At 39.1% G+C, this 20410-nt stretch overlaps 1 protein-coding gene across 2 annotated transcripts in view; it reads right to left on the bottom strand.

Moving 5' to 3' along the window:
* Nucleotides 1-20410, bottom strand: part of urb1 (URB1 ribosome biogenesis homolog) — a 427266-nt gene that overhangs the window by 254640 nt on the left and 152216 nt on the right. For both annotated transcript variants that reach the window (XM_051925732.1, XM_051925734.1), the window contains one exon: nucleotides 7736-7909. In XM_051925732.1, the coding sequence (XP_051781692.1) occupies nucleotides 7736-7909 (174 nt within the window). The remainder of the gene's footprint in view (nucleotides 1-7735; nucleotides 7910-20410) is intronic.

Raw genomic sequence — 20410 nt, 5'->3', positions numbered from 1 at the left:
AAATCATTTAAATTAATTTTTCCCTCATCAAACAACACTCAATGTCTCAGAAGAAAAAAGCAAATACAATTTTAGAAACACTTGCAAATTTATTAAAAACAAACTGAAATTTCACATTGACTCAAATATTCAGACCCTTTACTATGACACGTGAAATTTGGTTCAGATGCATCCCATTTGACTGATCATTGTTGAGATAAATCCACTCTATTGTTTGGGATCACCCTGTGGTAAATTCTATTGATTGGACATGATTAGGAAAGGCACAACACCTGTCTACATAAGATCTTACAGCTGGTAATAGGCACATGTACATGTGCCTTAATAGGTTTGTCATAGGAACATGGTTTCTAAAATGTTTCTAAAATGTCATGTAAACCCTTATATCAGTTACAAAAACAGAGTTAATGGACTCCTAGAAATCTGGTTAACAGAGGTATATTCTTTTTCACACATAACCTGATTATGTGGCCATAGTGTTACTATTAAGGAATTTGTAGTCTGTGCATGTCTGTTGCACTCCAGAGGCAAATGTTCAGGCAATCACATTATTCCTTCTAATGGCTGAAATTATCTTTTTCAATATCTCAGAAATGACTAAATTTATACTGATTAGCCAAACGTACAGTGCTAAACTCAGCAACATAATCAAGAAAACAGTAGGGTAACATGTTAAAATTAAAAATAACTGCATTATTATTTCAACAGCACTGGGAGTAGGGCAAGAAGCACACATACTGGATACATTTGCAGGGCTCTTTTGCACAGCCAGACAGAAAAGAATGTGCTGTATGCAAACTATATAACACAAATAAAGCGTCAATTGGACTAAACAGGTTTATAAAACACAAGCAAATTATCACTGATATCATGCTTACTTTTGTAATCATGGTGGCCAATTAATTCATTTGACTGTTTATTGCACAGCTTAATGAAATTGAAGCATATTGACAAAGGAAAACTCCAGAAGATTACTTGCCCATGTAAATGCAGATTTTTAAAGAAACCAGGTCTCTGCCTTAACCAGTTATGTGTATGCATATAAAGTCAATGTGTATTAGAGCAAAAACGAAGTCAATCCATAAGGTCAAAGGAATTGCCTGCAAAGCTTAAAGACAGGATTATGTCAAGGCACAGACCTGGGGAAGGCTACAAAAAATTGGTATCACATTGAAGGTTCCAAGAACACAGTGGCCTTCATAATTCTTAAATGGAATGAGTTTGGAACAAACATTTCTAGAGCTGGCTGCTTGGTCAAACTGAGTAATCAGGGGAGAAGGGAACTTGGAAAAAAGTTGTGATAAAAACCCCAATGGTCACTCTGGCTAAGCTCCAGAGAACCTGAGGAGATGGGAGAATCTTTCTGAAACATAACCATCACTGCAACACACAACTGATCTCAGCTAGTGGAGTGACCAGACAGAAGTCTTTTCTCAGTAAGAAACACATAGAAAACTCTTTGAGTTTACAAAAAAGTATCTACATGACTCACAAACTGTGAGAAGCAAGATTCTCTGGTCTTACTAAACCAATATTACTCCATCTGGCCTTAACTTTAAGTGCCATGTCTAGAGGAAACCAAGCACCACTCATCGCCTGGGCAATATCATTTCAACGGAGAGGCATGGCAGTGACAACATTATGTTGTGGGGTTGTTTTTCAGCAGCAGGGACTGGGAGCCTAGTCAGGGTCAAGGGAATCCTAAATTGAGCATCTCTGGAGAGACCTGAAAATTGCTGTCCACCAACAGTCTTTATCTAAATGGACAGAGCTAGAATGGATCTTCAGAAAAGAACCGCAGAAAATCCCCAAATCCAGATGTGCTAAGCCTGTTGCAACACACCCAAGAGCTGCTTTAATGAAGTACTAAGTACAGGGTCTGATTACTTGTGTGAATGTGATATTTCTGTTTTGTTTTTAATTAATTTGCCAAAATATAAAAATAAAATTTAAAAAAAAAAACTGTTTTTGCTTAGTAATTTTGGTGTGATGACTGTTGTGGAGTGTGAGGAAAAATATTTTTAAAAAGATTTTAGCATAAAATTGCAACATGAAATTCCAAAAAAGGTGAAGGGGACTGAATACTTTGTGAAGGTACTGTGTATCATGCAAAAACAACTACTGTGAACACCATGTCTGTCTATATAAAACTACTTGGCTCACAGTGGACCGATTTTATTTAATTTTGGTAGACTTATTCTTCAAGCAAGAGACACTTATCTAGAAAAGAATGTAAAAGGAAAGGCATTATGTAATTCTCACTCTGTAAGCATACAGTGAAGAAATACCTTGTTAGTATTTACACTAAAAAAAGTCATGGCTACATTACCCACACATAATTATTCAGTATATTTTACCTTGAGACAGAGATTTTAGCTCTTCAAGAAAGTCTTTCAAAAGCATTACATTTAAGAAATCTGAATGGCAATTAGCCACAGAACCTCTACAATTAACAACTAAACACAGGATATCTATTTACATCACTTGAACAGGAATCTGTTGTCTATGAAAGCTACTGAAAAATCAATCCCAAGCCTACATGGGCTACATTTTCAACTACATGACATTGTAAACTACTTTTTAAAAGCATGTATTTTAATGTTGTCTGCTAACAAATGGTATTCTATTATGATTGCTTTTTTTGAATATGTTAAGTGGATAACAGAAGCAAAAAAAAAAATAAAAATAAATCCGTTAACTAAGTCCTCAAACACACCTGAATATTATGTCACTTGTACATTTTCTAACTTACTTGTGTGAATACAACATATCACTATTATTAATGATAATCTTAAATGTAAATGCTAGATTTACTTCAAAGTTATTGGAAAACAGCACCATTTTCAAGCTTCCTCACATAACTGACCAGATTTTCTTATTGCTTACTAATTTGTACTATTCATAAATTTGCAACGGAATTGGACAGCAATAATTACTCACGGCTGGATGCTGCATACCATTCACTCCCCTACCATCCAAATATGTGTCATTTGCACTTTCTCCTCCTTTAACATATTGTAGTTTGATTTCAAATAAAAACAAAACATAACTTAATTTGGCAATTAAGTATGCTGTTTTAGCAACACCAAGAACTATACAATCCCATGATGATGCTTTTCCGAGAACGCAATACAAGTTGTTTCATTAGTTGCTTGACACGCAAATATCTGGGCAAAGTGGAAATTCTGAAACACTAACTAAATTTTATTTTGGAATGAACATATTGAGCAAATCATTTTTTTACAGTTGTAGATTGATATGTGTGTGGGTGGCATCATGTCCAATGGTGCCTGCCTGATGCTTTGTGCAGCTAGGGTAGTCATCCTCTCCAGATTTTTCTGAAATGGATAAGTTGGTTACAATAAGTACTCATGGTTGGACTCATAACTGTATACATGTTCATTACAATCCATGGATGAATGCTAAACAAACAGTTATTTTTTTGTACTGTGTACCATGCAGATTGACATACAGGGCGGCCAGTCTGAGATCTCTTTTCTTCTAACACACTGGTCATCCCGGATGCACGATCAAACGCACAAGCTACTGCAAAACTCCGGCTGTGATCTAGTTAGCCTTCCAATTTATATCAACTAAAGAAGGGATTTTAAAAACAAATTTGTTTGGGGAGGGTACGGGCTGGATATGGAATTGGAACAGGATTTTTTTTCTCACTATGTCACAATCGAAGTGCATTTGTCTGATCTGTCAATCTATCATTGCTATTCCAAAGAAAGAAAATGTGGAAAGGCACTTTCAAACTGTTCATAAAAACTACGAAACTGACTGACTTCCTTCCGAAAAGCGATCTGAGAAAGAGAAAGGAGAGGGAACTAAAATCGCAGTTATTCAGACAGCCGTCATTTATCACTCAGCTGAATTCAAAAGCAAAGGCAGACACACCGAAGCATCGTTCCGGGTGAGTCACTCGATCATTAAGCAGAAGACCTTCCAAGATGGAGAGATGATAAAAAAAGGCCTTCGTTGAGACAGATGGCTAGGGAGAAATTGCTGCTAAGATTTCAAGACCCCTGGCCAGAGAAAAAGGAGTTTCTCCTCGTCATTAAACATGCAGAATACAAGCAACTTAATAACGATCAATGGCCACTAGACTTGGCTTGTTTTTTTCCCGATCTGACCAACATGTTGAATGAGCTTAATTTACAGCTGCAGGGAAAAGAGAACTCCATGGTCAATATGATTAGCTCAGTTAATGCTTTCAAACGAAAAATGCAACATCTGTCCTCAAAGCTGCAGCATCTTGATTTGGGGAACATCCAAAACCTTTAGTCAGAGCTGGAGATGCAATGGAAGGCGTGTGCGCAACTTGACAGCATACGCTACACAGAGCAGATTGAAAATTGCCTGTCAGACTTTGACAGACGGTTTCAAGACTGAGCTTTACTTGAGCCAATCGCTACATTTAAGTGCTATTCATTTAGGGAAGATGTTGAGGGTGATTCACCCGCATCAAAAATTGCAACACTGTTTCACCTAAAACTCCTCTACAGTGGAGGATGAGATTTTGACACTACAGGATGACATTCAGCTGAAGTCTGGGGCTCTTGGACAGTTTTGGAACTTACTCACAGAGGAAAAGTACCCAGACATGAGGAAACGTGCTACCTCCTTGACTGCATTATTTGGCTCTACTTATTTATGCGAGTCAGCCTTTTCCCACATGAAGATTATAAAATCCAAATACTGTAGTGACCATAAATGTATTGAATTGTTATTGTGCCATAAAGGTTATTCAGTTATGCAAGGTACGACAACATATATTTTATGAATAAAGTATACTCAGTATATATATATATATATATATATATATATATATATATATATATATATATATATACACACACACACATATACAGTATATATAATTTTTAATGTAGGTAGACCATTTAGACCTGGTCATTTTAAAAGTAGCTTGCAAGCCGAAAAAGTGTGGGCACCCCTGCCATAAAAAGATACAAGTGTTAGTAATGAAAGTTTTTTTTTTTTTTGCTCAGAAATTTAGCATGATTTACATGCTCCTTGAAGTATAACTGCAACTATGACAGCTTCTCTCTCTCTCTCTCAAAATCTGTGTTAGCTTACTCTTGCTCTTTCTGTCTTTTTATTTTTGTGTTTACTCACATCTTATCTAGCAAATATTCAAGAACTGCTAGTGGTATGCATACCACAGGTCGAGAACCACCATTTTAACCTATTCAGCATGAAAACAATATTGGCGAATAACAAAGTAAACTCTGCTTTACTCAAATAATGAAAATGCACCTTTTAATTTTCATTCAATTGATTGTGTGCACTGAAAACAAATATTTTGACTATTCACGTTTGTGTCTGTATGTCAAAAATGTTACTTTAACTTATTGTATTTAAACTAAGGCTGGGAATCGACTAAAAAAATTAATTTCCTAAATGTATGTAATTAATCATCATTAATCGCATGCAACATTAAAATACGTAATTATAAAACTAATACATAAATCATGAAGTAAATACACACTGAATCACAAATTTAATGTAGAATCAACACAAAGGAATTTGGAAAAAAAAAAATGGTACAATTTAAATTTAAACAATAACCTTAAACCTGAAATTTTAACAAAATACTTGAGAAAGTACAACCTGAATTTAAATGCCTTCCTAAAAGGCAAGTTGAAAAGAAGGCAATAAGAAAATGAGGGCAACGTATTAATTATAAAATTGGCATAGTATATGAGACATAGACATGTCAAAGTAAAAATTAAACAATCGAAAAAACTATTGACTTTGAATGCACTGCTAAAGACTGATTTAATTGAAAGAATAAGTATTTCTTAAATAGGCCTGCATTACAACTTGTGTTAAAACACCACAAATACTATCCTCGATTGGTCATCACCTTCAACGACTTGATAATCAAACTCTACACAAGCGTTTCTCCACTGGTGCATCATGGAAATAACAGTGTAGTGCCACTGGGTTATGACCCGAGAGAGACATTTGCTTCAGGTGGTTGAGACCTATCTAAGGAGGATGGGACTACTAGAAGAAGTCGACATAAAAGCAACTCTGTGATCACCGTTTTGCAGACGCAGCACTTATAGAGCACTTTAGCAGCCAGTAGACATGTCAGGGGTCCATCTGTCTGGATGCATGTTCACCAGTGACTCTCGCAAAGCTGAGGGACTGTGGGCATATGAGTTGCCTTTGACCCCGGGTCAGTGTGGTGAGGCACAGAGAGGACTGACTGTATGAGTGGACAAAGGGATGAAGAAGTTGGAATTTGTGTCCAAACTGTTCAATAAGTACTGTGTCTGCGAACAGCAATCTTCGGGCCGTTTTTTGACACCCCCCTGTCCTGCGCCATTGGACAGTTCAGCACGTGTATAACCTTAATGCTAAGTTAAGAATAGTGTGCCACCACAGAAAAACGACTGGAAAACACTACTCTACCTACACCTTCGCTCCTGCACATTAAAAAGTTCTCCATAGCTGCTATCTCGCTAAAAAACTGGCATCGTGCATTACTTGGATGGTTATGTTGATAATTATGACATTTCTATTTCATAGAATTTTATCATTATATTAGGGCAGTCAGCACTGTAAGCTGGCTGGGAGACTGGCAAGTTAAATGGGTATTAAAGATATAGTCTGGTTTTAATGCTACTCAAAGATAACTTGTTTAGCACTTATATGATATGACATTTATTTGATCTTCTTACAGAAACATGAAAACGAAAAAAAATAAAATGAGAGAGTAAATTTTACCTTCGCAACTTTTCTCTAGCATTGCACCAGGACTGCCATAAATACTCCTCCCTACTCATGTCAATATGTATAAATCAAGAAAATGAATACCAGTGCTACTTATTGCCATTGTGGCGTATTGCTTTGAATCGTGTAATATGAAATGTTAAACCTTTAAATGAATATGATTTGAAGGTAGTATATAAATATGGTACTGGATGTGTATGTAATTCTTTAGGTAAGCACGTAACTTATTTGTATTATTGTTTCATAATTAAAAAAAAATAAAAAATGAAAATGCTGCCCTGACCAAAGCAATGCCTAAGGCATTTCCCTTATTGCAGGCACACAATGATATTTTTAACGTATTAAGCAGGCCACATTAATCACAAAAATTAACGTGTTAACTTTCCCAGGCCTAATTTAAGCTGAACAAATCTAGTCTATAAATTTTTCTGACTCACTGCAGATATATGTCCTATCTGGGTCTTAACTTTTAAAATTTCTGTCTGCAACGTAATGTTTGACAACAGTTAAGTGAGGATTAGACATTATTTAGCTTCTCTTTTATAGGAAGACTTAATGTTTCTATGCCATAAAGTAAAATATTTTAAAAATGGGTGTATGTGTTCTTATTTGTTTTTCCACTACATAAAAATGCCCGCTTTTTTGGTAAAAATCTTTATTTTGGAGTTATTTTTGTGTATGTTTGAATAATTCACTTAAGTGTTTCTTTACAAATGCAAAATAACTATTTGGAGACAGGGTGCACAGAAAATGGGCTAACGATGCTGAAACAACTTTTTCCAGTACAGGTCTGAGTGTAACCAGAGCTGATTCGAGCAATAATAGATTGTAGAAAGCAATCTGCCTCCTAGAGTATCAGTACATTCTCAAGGCACACTTATTCAAACCTTGAAATTCACCTACAGAAAATTTGTAACATCCTTTCTTAGTTTTGCAATAGTCCCAAAATCAGTCCCACATCACAAACCTTACAGAGAGCTTCTCGATAATTTTGCACAAAATCCTCCATCACACGCTTGCAATAGTGATCTGACCTGGAACAAAACTCCTCACTGAGGCAGTAATCAATATTCTTCTCAGCTCTCCGTAGCAAAAATGCAATAAAAGATAAGGTTGTGTGCTTCACTATTTTGTCATCAAGCTGCAGGAAAAAAAAATTACAGCCATTAATAAAAATAGTAAAATTTAACTGTTAATATTCCAAAGGTATGCCTAGACACATTCATAAAACACTGATGCTACAGCCTCACGTTATGAAATGTAAATAATAATACTTCATTTATTAAGTAAAAGAAGCTGTTTATTGTTTGCAAGTGCATGCCTCATTGTCAAAGTTAGCATTCAGCAAGCGAGGCATTGCAGTGATTTGATTTGGGTTTACAAACGCTGTCCATGTGAACAATGCAGCTTTGAACGAAAAAATGCATGGGGTTAGTGTGTGCTAGTATTAGGAAGTTTTTTTTTTTCTTTTTCTTAAAAGAGTTTATTCGTGCTTATGGTGTTTTTCATTTTACTTTAATAGGGGTATCCTCCCCAGAATGTATAAGGAGATGACCGGGAGTTTTCTGAAGGTAATGCACCTATTATATGTATGTGTAAATTAATAAAGTGACTTTTATTGTGCCATCACTGACCAGTGCCTTACTTGGACCCTGTAACCTGCTCGGTAGTGTTACTACTAAGACTAAGGGGTGTTTTGCTCACTTTTCTCCTGACAAACACGTTATCTTAAATGTGGAAAATCACCCTTCTCTGCATAAATATGCTTAAAAAGCAGTGAAGTATTGGTTATAATTAGGCTGATTTAAAAACACAAGTGCAGAAATAGGGTACAATGGCTACTTCAGTGTAGATAAAATAAGTTATTGTTTGAATTTCACTTTGATATTGTTTTATAATTTACAATTTAATATTGATTTTTACTCAGATTTTAGACCTATTCGATTCCCAGAAACAAAAAGAAATTGGCTCCCAGTAGACAGATGTTGTTGAAATTTGGCACACTTATTCATCGTGGAAATATGTCATGTAAGTTTAAAAAAAAAAAAAAAAAATTGAGATATCATGGCTAGAGCAGGCTGTGCAGATTTTTGAAATTTAAAAATCTCCTATTGAAAAGCATTGGTGAATTTTCAAACTTGTTTATCTTAAAACTGAGAAACAAAGCAACTACAATTACCGATTTACTGTTTCAAAGTCTCCTCAAGAGAGGTTACTTCAACTTGTATATGTTTCTTTTAGTCATTCGAAAGCCTCTTCTGATGACAAAACAGATCCCCAGTACAAGTCTGTCAAATGCTGGGAAAGGTACATGCATGCACAAGTTACATATACACCAGCTTACTTCTACTTCTGCCTTACAGTAACTGCAATTAACCGTAAAATCAACATATCGGTTATCTAGACTAGAAATAAATTAACAGGAAAAATAATATGTAAACGTTGGCCTTTAAGCATAGAGTGAACATCCATGACTTAAGTTTTTAAGTTACACTAAAAACAACCTCACAGCTACAGGGTTATTATCTGCACATTATAATGTTTAAATATTTCTCGGACACTATAGTTTATCAGCAAAGCTCAGAGCCTGCTCTCCATCACGGTCCAAATTGGACAACAATTTTACCAAAAGATTTCTACAAGGATATTAACTCTCTATTGGGTACTACTGTCAAAAACGTTATGTTTACGAAATTTTAAAACTTTAAAAAAATAAATAAATAAAAATATCTGTTTCAGATGGATGATGAGCCACAACCTCCCCCCCAAACCTCTCAGTTGGATGATGAGCCACATCATCATCATTAATAATGTGGAAAAGGCAAATTTACAAGGGAATATTATCTACCCAAACATTAACTGGGTTAACCTTGCAATCAGCAGAGTAGTACAAGAGCAGGGGACTCATGCATAACGCCATGCATAGAATTCACACTAAAACATGGCGTACGGACAAAACCGGAAATGTGTGTACGCACAAAAAAATTAAGATGCATAAATCTGTGCATAAGCCAACTTCCATGTTCTTCTGCTACATAAATCCATCAGTGTGAAAAGAAACGCACACACCTGCTGCCACTCCCCAACTCCTCCCAGAATTACTCCTCTCTGAATATGCAAATCAATATAAATAGCCCTTAAGCTCAGCGTTCTGTGAAAAGACAATGGCAAAAGCACGAGGGAAATACCAAGTGGAGGCAAGGAAAAATGTACTATTTGATGGTTTAAGCAGTGATATAAACAACAAAAGGAATCGAGTAACAGAGTAGAAGAAAATCTCGAAATTTCAAGTTCTGAAAGTCGCAAACTGTCCGAAATAAATAAGAAGTGGTCAGATATCAAAGTCGCCGTGAAAAGGCAAGTCGTAGCCCACCGTCTGAGAGTCATATGGAAGCGTATTAGGGTACAGAGAAAAGAAAAACAAAATAGGGACACAGTTGAAAAAAAATGTCCAAATGTCAACTTTAATCTCGAAATTTCCACTTCAATCATGTACTTTATTTTGTCATTAAAGTAGAACGTCATAAACTTCATCTTAAAATCGTTTAATTTACTAGCTTCTCAGATCCCATCGTAACTAAAGTAGCACATTAAATGCTTCTTTCTATGCTTTCTTTTATGTGTTCTATGTGTGTGAATCACTATGTGCTTCTTAAACGAGCTTTCTCTTCTGCCAACAGGACACAGAATACATTACATTCATGATATTACAGCTCTCTGAACAACTTAATTGTTAAGATGTATTACTTGATATCATTTTCATAATGATAGGAATTAAAGCATGTATTAAACATGGGAACACAGTGGCGCAGTATTAGCGATGAGCTGGCACCCTGTCTAGAGATTGTTCTTGCCTCCTGCAAGATGCTTGCTGTGCCATGCGAGACCTTTGATGAAATAATTTACTGCAGCAGTACTGTCTCTCTCAAACGTACTAACCTCCTATTCCTGTCCTTCCTTTTCTTTCTCCAAGTAACTAATCACCACACGATCAGCTCTGTAATAAGATGCCAAGCCATCTGTAAGCTTAAAATGCCGTTTCTTCAAAACTTTTATGAAGCATTGAAATATCTTCGTAGTACATGTTTAATTACTCCATCCATCTATCCATCCATCCATCCATCCAGGGTCATGCCAATCCCAGAAAGCATTCAGCGTGAGGAAGGAACAATCCCTGAATGGGCGCCAGCTCGTCACGAGCGCTGTGCCACCGTGTCCTCACGTTTAATTATTAATAATCTATATATATAATTCACTAAGCCAGAAGACAAGTAGCCAACCATGGAAAGCACGCCAGGAGGGGCGTGGATTCACTAAGCCGCCGACAAGTAAGATACCCATGGCGCACGCCGGAAGGAGCCACGCCCAACAACTCTAAGACCATTGGATGCGACGACAACTCGCAGAGCCACGTCCACCAACTCGGACGCGATGCCTCGGAAAACATGCCGTCATTTCTGTTTGTCTGTGCCACAGTCCACATGCAGCTCTGAGCCACGTTAACTTTTCATTAGTCAACCTCAGTGGAAACTTGGTTCACACAGAGGCAGCGCCAGAGAGAGACAGAGGCACACACAGGCAGCGCGAGAGAGAGAGCCACGCACACACAGGCAGCGCGACAGAGAAACAGAGGCACAGACAGGCAGCCCGAGAGAGAGCCGCGCACACACAGGCAGCGCCACAGAGAGACAGAGGCACAGACAGGCAGCCCGAGAGAGAGCCGCGCACACACAGGCAGCGCCACAGAGAGACAGAGGCACACACACACAGGCAGCGCGACAGAGAGAGCCGCGCAATCCTTTAAAACTGAGGTTAAAACACAATGAAGGAAGCAGTCCTTAAAAACCAATAAGCCCTGTGCCTCTTTTTCATTAGCGTCTCACCTGCTTCACCGCCCTGCAACAGTCGAGACACGTTCTCAGCAGCTGACCTTCTCTGTGCCTGACTCCACTACTGTCAGTCGCCTGATTAAAAATGGTGAACTCCTGCAATGTTACTTTCTTGGTTGGCTTTTAAACAAAGTTCGGATTTGTTCAAATGTTCCTTTTTTCCCACCTGTGCTTAAAAATCATTTTAAAAAAAAGTGTTTATACAACTGCTGCAATGTTACAGAGAGAGAGAGGGCTCGCCTGCTTCTGAGAGACACAGGGGGAGGGGGCTCGCGTGCTGCTGAGAGAGAGAGAGCCTCGGGCATGCAGCTGAGCAGGGAGGCTGGGTTTTTTCCCCCCCTGTGCTTAAAACTCATTTAAAAAAAAAAAAGTGTTTACAGTAATCCCTCCTGCATCGCGGGGGTTGCGTTCCAGAGCCACCCGCGAAATAAGAAAATCCGCGAAGTAGAAACCATATGTTTATATGGTTATTTTTATATTGTCATGCTTGGGTCACAGATTTGCGCAGAAACACAGGAGGTTGTAGAGAGACAGGAACGTTATTCAAACACTGCAAACAAACATTTGTCTCTTTTTCAAAAGTTTAAACTGTGCTCCATGACAAGACAGAGATGACAGTTCTGTCTCACAATTAAAAGAATGCAAACATTGCTTTCCTCTCTGTTTCCTTTGAAGAGGAAGATAACAAATCAATAGGGCTGTTTGGCTTTTAAGTATGCGAAGCACGCCAGTACAAAGCTGTTGAAGGCGGCAGCTCACACCCCCTCCGTCAGGAGCAGAGAGAGAGAGAGAGAGAGAGAGAGAGAGAGAGAGAGAAAAACAAAGTCAAAAATCAATACGTGCCCTTTGAGCTTTTAAGTATGCAAAGCACCGTGCAGCATGTCGCTTCACAAAGCAGCTGCACACAGAAGGTAGCAACGTGAAGATAATCTTTCAGCATTTTTAGACGAGCGTCCGTATCGTCTAGGTGTGCGAACAGCCCCCTTGCTCACACCCCCTACGTCAGGATCACAGAAAGTCAGCGCAACAGAGAGAGAGAGAGAAAGTAAGCTGGGTAGCTTCTCAGCCATCTGCCAATAGCATCCCTTGTATGAAATCAACTGGGCAAACCAACTGAGGAAGCATGTACCAGAAAGAAATTAAAAGACCCATTGTCCGCAGAAATCCGCGAACCAGCAAAAAATCCGCGATATATATTTAAATATGCTTACATATAAAATCCGCGATAGAGTGAAGCCGCGAAAGGCGAAGTGCGATACAGTAATCCCTCACCTATCGCGGGGGTTATGTTCCAGAGCCCCCCGCGATAGGTGAAAATCCGCGAAGTAGCGACCTATATTTATTTTATTATTTATACATATTTTAAGGCTTTATAAACCCTTCCCACACTCTTATAAACCTTTCTCACTCTCTTGTTAACCTTTCCCACGCTCTTATAAACACTTCCTATGCTCTTAAACACTTTCTACATTCTTAAACACCTCAGACCAACACTGCCCACTGCACGCAGCGATCAGACGTCAATGTATCTGCACTCGCTTTGTGAAGGGGGGCAGCTGAACTCACGCTGAGCAGAAATGGACTTTGTGCTGCTTCTGCTAAAATGCCTGCTTGTCGCTCTGCGCGTTCGAAAGGAGGAGTGTGTGTGTGTGGGTGTGTGAGGGCTGAACGCACCTTTGCTCAAACCCCCCCTCCCCGGAAGCGCAGTACGCCCCTGCCACTTCGCATTGTCAAGGGGGTGGGGAGCTGAATGAACGCTAAGGAGAAGTGGACTTTGTGCTGGCTTTGTGCTGCTTGTCCTCTGCGTGTCAATAATTTAAAAACCTGTACATCACCAATTTTCCTGTCTCACTGTCTTGTCTTGCGTGAAGTTAAAATGTTTTATAATAGTGAGATGTTACTCATATCCTTAGCCCGACATCCACATATCATATGTGTTAACAAAGTGTGTTTTATAAGTTTGCATGTGTTTAAAGCATGTGGGATGGGTATTTTAAGGGTTAAACTATAAAAATGTTTATTTATATGGTCTTTCTATATCGCAGATTTTCTCCTGTTGCTGATGGGTCTGGAACATAACTTCCGCGATAGGCGGGCAATCACTTGTATTTAAAAACCCGCGAAGTCGTGAATCCGCGAAAAGTGAACCGCGAAGTAGCGAGGGATTACTGTATAGCGAGGGATCACTGTAGACACAATCCTATGGGGGAAATTGCTTCGGTTCACGACCAAATCGGTTTACGACCAGAGGTTTGGAACAAATTATGGTCGTGAACCGAGGTTCCACTGTATATTGACTCTAGAAAACATGATCAGCAAGTCTTTGATAGGCTGCAACAAAATGATGAAAGAACGGGCACATTTTTTTCTCACAAGCTGAGTGGGTGGGTGTTAGTTAGTTAATTAGTTACTCGAAGGATTTCAAGATTTAATATGCACAAGAGGTAACCTTGCAAAAGCAGCCCAAACCAGAAAAGACGGCTGGCAAAGAGTGGGTGACAAATTAAACGCGTGTGCATTGTACTTACTGAAAGCGGCGTTACGGATTTTGCAAATGTTTATTTTTTCCCTCTGCTTAAAAAACATGATTATGCGGCGTATACTACGTCGCGGGTTGGTATGCAGCGTGTAAAACAGTTTGTTTGTCGTGGATAATTTGCCTTTTACTTTAACACGAAGACAATTTCCTGTTAGATTTGCCTTTGCGATGACAATTGATAAGGCACAGGGCCAAACTTTCAAAAAGATGTGCATGTATCTGCCAAAACCAGCTTTCAGTCACGGACAGTTTGTATGTTGCTCTCTTCAGAGTTCCATCTTTTCATTCACTTACTGGTATGCCTGCAGGAACACATGCAGCGAGCGAGCGAGCGACACACACACGCATACAGGCGCGCGAGAGAGAGAGCGCTGGACGCATAAGAATAATAATACTTCATTACATTGATATACCAGTGTTTTCAGTATTCAAAGCGCTATCCACACAGGGAGAAACCGGGAAGCGAACCCAAAATCTTCCACAGTCTCCTTACTGCAAAACAGCAGCACTACCACTGCGCTACAAGGCAGTTAAAGAATGCACCGGCCTCGATTTTGTTTTCACTTCTGTTTACAGCGATCGGATCGTAGCGTGCATTGTTGCAATGTTACTTTTCTTGGTGGCTTATTACATTACGGATGTTTGACATGTTAATTTTTTTCCCTGTGCTTAAAAGACATTAAAAAAGTGTTTCTCAACTGTGACTCCGGAACAACTCAGTATGCAAGCTATATTAAGCGTCAACAACGAAGACTCGCTACACCTTAATGAACAAGTGCTGAAACTTATCCCTACCGACAAAGTAACTTTCACCAGCGTGGCCTCCATCGTCACAGACGATCCCGCTTTCAGTCACGGACAATTGTATGTTGCTCTCTCCAGAGGTCCATCTTTTCATTCATTCACAGTGGTATCCACAAACCCACCCCATTTGGACAACTGTGTCGTTCAGCAAGTGTTCACCCATCAATACATAATTATGCGGCGTATGTTACGCCGCGGGTTGGCTAGTATACATTATTTTAATGTAGTTTAAAACTTATCTGTATAATGTAATAAATATGCGTTACTGCATTTCATCTTAAAAATGATATCAAGAGCTTCAAGAAGAAAGCGCTTGGAAATCTAAATCGACTTAGAAGCCAGTTGTCATCATATGTAAATACGCGCTTCATAAAGTGACTCAGGTTGTGCAATATTAAAACTGTAGTGCAAGTTTACACTGAGGTGATTGTACTTATAAGTACAAACAGTTCTATAAGGAGCACTTGATGGACTGATTGAGTGAGTTTAAAGCTCTTGGGATGAAACTGTTTCTGAACTGCAAAGTCCCTACAGGAAAGGCTCTGAAGCGGCTGCTGTATGGGAACAGTTCAAATAGATTACGCTCATGGCTGAGACAGAGTGTGCAAGATGCTGTATACAGATAATCCGATCAGCTGCTGTACAGCTGTGATTCCACACTCAGATACAGTGGGTTAAATACTCAATGGTGCAATGGGAATTACAACACTATAGCAGTGATGGTATTTAGAATAGTTTGGCTATTTGGTGCACCATTAAATGGTTACGGGTTGATTACAACGAGATGCCTTCAACTAATAAACGATAAGTGGTTAATTTCAGTGCATTTGATAAAGCCGCGTCAGGGATGTGAATCTAAAAACTAAAGGGAAACCACACTGGAACAGTAGCACTGCTTTGACGCTGGGTTCCACCAGTTTGCAAAACTGAGCGGAGAACTTGCATAACTGAGCTAGTGTGAAAATGTTACGCCAAGTTTAGTTTTATACATCATGAGATGAGCGTGGAAAATGGGCGTACGCAACATTTTTGTGTGTATGCACCATTTATACATGAGGCCCCAGGACTTTTTAGACATAATCATACAGTATGTTAAAGAACTAATGCTATGTGGGAACCTGTCTAGATTAGTATTTTGCTAAAATCAGGACAGAATTGAGTGTGTAGAGGGTACATGGAGTATAATATTATACAGCTTTTACTTATTTTACTTTTTTTTTTTCAAAATTTAGAATTACAAAATTTAAAACACTCCACAGTGAGTAAGTAAGGAGATAAAAAAAGAAGCTGCAACAGAAAAAACAGCTGTATAAGGTGTACAAGACTAATAATGGCAATGTAGATTGCAGGGCGTATGAGGGCATGAGAGCAATCGTTAAAAAAATGTTAAAGAAGCTAAACTGCAGTTAGAAAGAAATATTGCAAATAAGGCAAAAGATGACCAAAGAGATCCTTTCAGTATTTTGGCAGTAATAGAACAGTCAAGTAGGAGGTGAAGTGTATCAGGAAAAGTAAAAGGGAATTAAAATATATAGGCAGTAAAATAGCAAACATGCTAAACTTTTCTTAACTCTTCACATGTGACGAAGTGGATAACCAATCAAGTAGTAACAGAGACTACTAAGGAGGTACTGAGTGTTTTGGAAATCGTAGAGGGGGAAGTACTACTCAGTTTTAACAGCCTGAAATCTAACAAATCACCAGGACCAGATAATATTTATCCTTGAGTACTTAAGGAAATTAGTGTGTATATATATATATATATATATATATATATATATATATATATATATATATATATATATATATATATATATATACACACACACACACTAGACATTAAGCCCATTACAACAATGGGTGCTACAACAGTACTGCATAAACATTAGTAGGAACAGTCTATATTAAATGGCAAGGGACCCTGACCTCATTCTGTTTCTTGTCTTAATTTTTTTTTGTCAAAAATATTTTTGCAAGAAGCCTTAAGTAAAATAATAAAAATAAAACAGAAATGCATATGACAATACAGTAAGTATAATTAATATTACATTTATCCTCTCCTCTGTGGCTGTTGATTGATAAGTTGTTTCCGTTTGAAGATCTCCTATCCTGCCTCTCTTTATTTTAGCTTGCTGTGGCATCTCTCCAGCAAGTACTGTGCAGTTTGCCAGCAAGTATTTTAATCTGTGCTGGCGTGCAGCTGATTATTTTATGTGTGGCGTCTCCCCAGCGACGGATTTTATGTGTGCGAAAATAAATCTACTTTTAAAAGTCATCCTACTGTAATATCATGAAAATTCGTATATTTAAGAAAACCCCTTCAACGACTGACACTTTACACTTTACTGGGCCAAGCTTCTTAATCGCAAATCTGACATCCTCAGAGTGAACACTTGCACAACAACAAACACTAATCCCACCTCTTTGGGGAAGCTGGTCTCCGCGTCTCAGTACCCGATTGGATATTTCGTGCCTTATGTTTTAGGTGTTACCTCATTTACTGAAATCCGCCGCGCGATATTTTATAGGTCCCGCCCACTCTGTCTTGTGTGACGCGTCAGGCGGCCTTTGAAGCATCTGCTTTGAAGCGTAGCACCGCGCGCTGCGCATGCGCACTTCACCAGAAAACACACACACGGACACACACAGTGATTTTATTAAAGAGGATATATATATATATATATATATATATATATATATAAACTGTGTATATATACTGTATATACAGTGCATCCGGAAAGTATTCACAGCACATCACTTTTTCCACATTTTGTTATGTTACAGCCTTATTCCAAAATGGATTAAATTCATTTTTTTCCTCAGAATACTACACACAACACCCCATAATGACAACATGAAATAAGTTTACTTGCGGTTTTTGCAAATTTATTAAAAATAAAAAAACTGAGAAAGCACATGTACATAAGTATTCACAGCCTTTGCCATGAAGCTCAAAATTGAGTTCAGGTGCATCCTGTTTCCCCTGATCATCCTTGAGATGTTTCTGCAGCTTAATTGGAGTCCACCTGTGGTAAATTCAGTTGATTGGACATGATTTAGAAAGGCACACACCAGTCTATATAAGGTCCCACAGTTGACAGTTCATGTCAGAGCACAAACCAAGCATGAAGTCAAAGGAATTGTCTGTAGACCTCCAAGACAGGATTGTCTCGAGGCACAAATCTGGGGAAGGTTCCAGAAAAATTTCTGCTGCTTTGAAGGTGCCAATGAGCACAGTGGCCTCCATCATCCATAAAGTGGAAGAAGTTCGAAACCACCAGGACTCTTTCTAGAGCTGGTCGGCCATCTAAACTGAGTGATCAGGGGAGAAGGGCCTTAGTCAGGGAGGTGACCAAGAACCCGATGGTCACTCTGTCAGAGCTCCAGAGGTCCTCTGTGGAGAGAGGAGAACCTTCCAGAAGGACAACCATCTCTGCAGCAATCCACCAATCAGGCCTGTATGGTACAGTGGCCAGACGGAAGCCACGCCTTAGTAAAAGGCACATGGCAGCCCGCCTGGAGCTTGAAAAAAGGCACCTGAAGGACTCTCAGACAATGAGAAAGAAAATTCTCTGGTATGATGAGACAAAGATTGAACTCTTTGGTGTGAATGCCAGGCGTCACGTTTGGAGGAAACCAGGCACCGCTCATCACCAGGCCAATACCATCCCTACAGTGAAGCATAGTGGTGGCAGCATCATGCTGTGGGGATGTTTTTCAGCGGCAGGAACTGGGAGACTAGTCAGGATAAAGGGAAAGATAACTGCAGCAATGTACAGGGACATCCTGGATGAAAACCTGCTCCAGAGTGCTCCTGACCTCAGACTGGGGTGACGGTTCATCTTTCAGCAGGACAACGACCCTAAGCACACAGTCAAGATATCAAAGGAGTGGCTTCACGACAACTCCGTGAATGTCCTTGAGTGGCCCAGCCAGAGCCCAGACTTGAATCCAATTGAACATCTCTAGAGAGATCTTAAAATGGCTGTGCACCGACGCTTCCCGTTCAACCTGATGGAGCTTGAGAGGTGCTGCAAAGAGGAATGGGCAAAACTGGCCAAGGATAGGTGTGCCAAGCTTGTGGCATCATATTCAAAAAGACTTGAGGCTGTAATTGCTGCCAAAGGTGCATCGACAAAGTACTGAGCAAAGGCTGTGAATACTTATGTACATGTGATTTCTCAGTTTTTTTATTTTTAATAAATTTGCAAAAACCTCACGTAAACCTTTTTCACGTTGTCATTATGGGGTGTTGTGTGTAGAATTCCGAGGAAAAAAATGAATTTAAACCATTTTGGAATAAGGCTGTAACATAACAAAATGTGGAAAAAGTGATGCAGTCTGAATACTTTCCGGATGCACTGTGTGTGTGTGTGTGTGTATATATATATATATATATATAAAATCACATAAATTAAGCTTAATGTGCATCACAGATACATTAAAACAAAGGAATTATTAAGGATAAGATTAAACAACACATGGCAAGAACAGGAGTTTTCTGAACAGCCAGCATGAGCACAGACAAGGTGGGTTTTGTTTTACTCACATGCTAGAATTCTATGAAGAAGCAAGAGTGGTACATATGATTATATTTATCTTGGCTTTCAGAATGCATTTGATAAGGTACCATATAACGGGCTGGGCATCAAGCTGAAAAAAGTGGGAGTTCAGGCTGTAGTGTGTAGATGGGTGCAGAATTGGCTGAAACACAGTAAACAGATGGTTATAGTGCAAGGGACCCTATCAGAATTGCCTGATGTGAAGAGTAGTGTTCCATGGGGCACTGTGGTGTTGCAAAAAATGATTTAGTTAGAAATATAAATAACTAGTAGGCTTGGGCGGTAATACGGTAATATGGTATCCCGCGGGATCTAAAAATAGCAATGGTATCAGTTTCAATACCGTTATACTGTCATAAAAACAATGCACTTATATGGGAGACAAGGATTAAATATTAAATATAATTTATTTAATGCCTAAAAATGCGTATGCGTGGTTTTCGTCACGTGACAGCATGGAGGAGAAAGAGAGAGGTGGGGAAAGATGGCAAGTCGCGCACCAAGTGACCTGGTCTCAAAAAAGAACACAACTTCTGCAGTTTGGCAGTATTTCGGGTTTCGACCGAACGAGAAGGGAGAGGCGGTAAATATGAACGAGGCAATTTGCAAATTATGCAACAAAAAGGTGACCGCGAGAGATGGAAATACCTCAAACCTAAGGTCGCATATACGAAACCACCATCCACTCACTGCTGCAAGGATGGACCCGAGTTCACTCAGTGCAACAGTTTCAACGCCTCCCGATGCAGGACCAACAACATCTAGGTCCACCGCCAGTACGCAGCCGACGATAATGGGGGCCTTCGGGAAAGCAACAAAGTACAAAAGGGACAGTGTCCGCTGGAAAA

Source organism: Erpetoichthys calabaricus, chromosome 4 (genome assembly GCF_900747795.2).
Source record: "Erpetoichthys calabaricus chromosome 4, fErpCal1.3, whole genome shotgun sequence".
Taxonomy (NCBI): Eukaryota; Metazoa; Chordata; class Cladistia; order Polypteriformes; family Polypteridae; genus Erpetoichthys; species Erpetoichthys calabaricus.
The sequence above is the reverse complement of the archived record's forward strand: the minus strand, read 5'-3'. Positions and strand labels throughout refer to the sequence as shown.